This window comes from Crocuta crocuta, unplaced genomic scaffold (genome assembly GCF_008692635.1).
Source record: "Crocuta crocuta isolate KB4526 unplaced genomic scaffold, BGI_CrCroc_1.0 scaffold541, whole genome shotgun sequence".
NCBI classification, from domain to species: domain Eukaryota; kingdom Metazoa; phylum Chordata; class Mammalia; order Carnivora; family Hyaenidae; genus Crocuta; species Crocuta crocuta.
This window is the reverse complement of record NW_027531901.1, coordinates 818,538-818,741: the sequence shown is the minus strand read 5'-3', so window position 1 is coordinate 818,741 and position 204 is coordinate 818,538. Positions and strand designations below refer to the sequence as shown.

Below are 204 nucleotides of genomic sequence, written 5' to 3'. Positions count from 1 at the left end.
GGGGGGGGGGCGCCGGGGGCCTCTCTGGTGAGGCCTCTGCCTTCCCCCAGGGCGTACGGGGTGGTGTCCATGTGCATCGGCACTGGCATGGGGGCCGCCGCGGTCTTTGAGTACCCTGGAAACTGAGCGACGCCCCAGCCAGAGGTGGCGGCAGCAGGTCGGGACCCGGGGCTGCTCCCTGCCAGGTCGCGAGGCCGCCGTGTC

General features: G+C 73.5%; 1 protein-coding gene across 1 annotated transcript in view; it reads left to right on the top strand.

The window, feature by feature from the left end:
• The window catches only part of ACAA1 (acetyl-CoA acyltransferase 1), a 14,681-nt gene extending 14,483 nt beyond the window's left edge, over positions 1 to 198 (top strand). The window contains exon 13 of the mRNA XM_077774009.1: positions 51 to 198. Within this exon, the coding sequence (XP_077630135.1) occupies positions 51 to 126 (76 nt within the window). The 3' untranslated portion in view covers positions 127 to 198. The remainder of the gene's footprint in view (positions 1 to 50) is intronic.
• Positions 199 to 204: the final 6 nt, after the last annotated feature.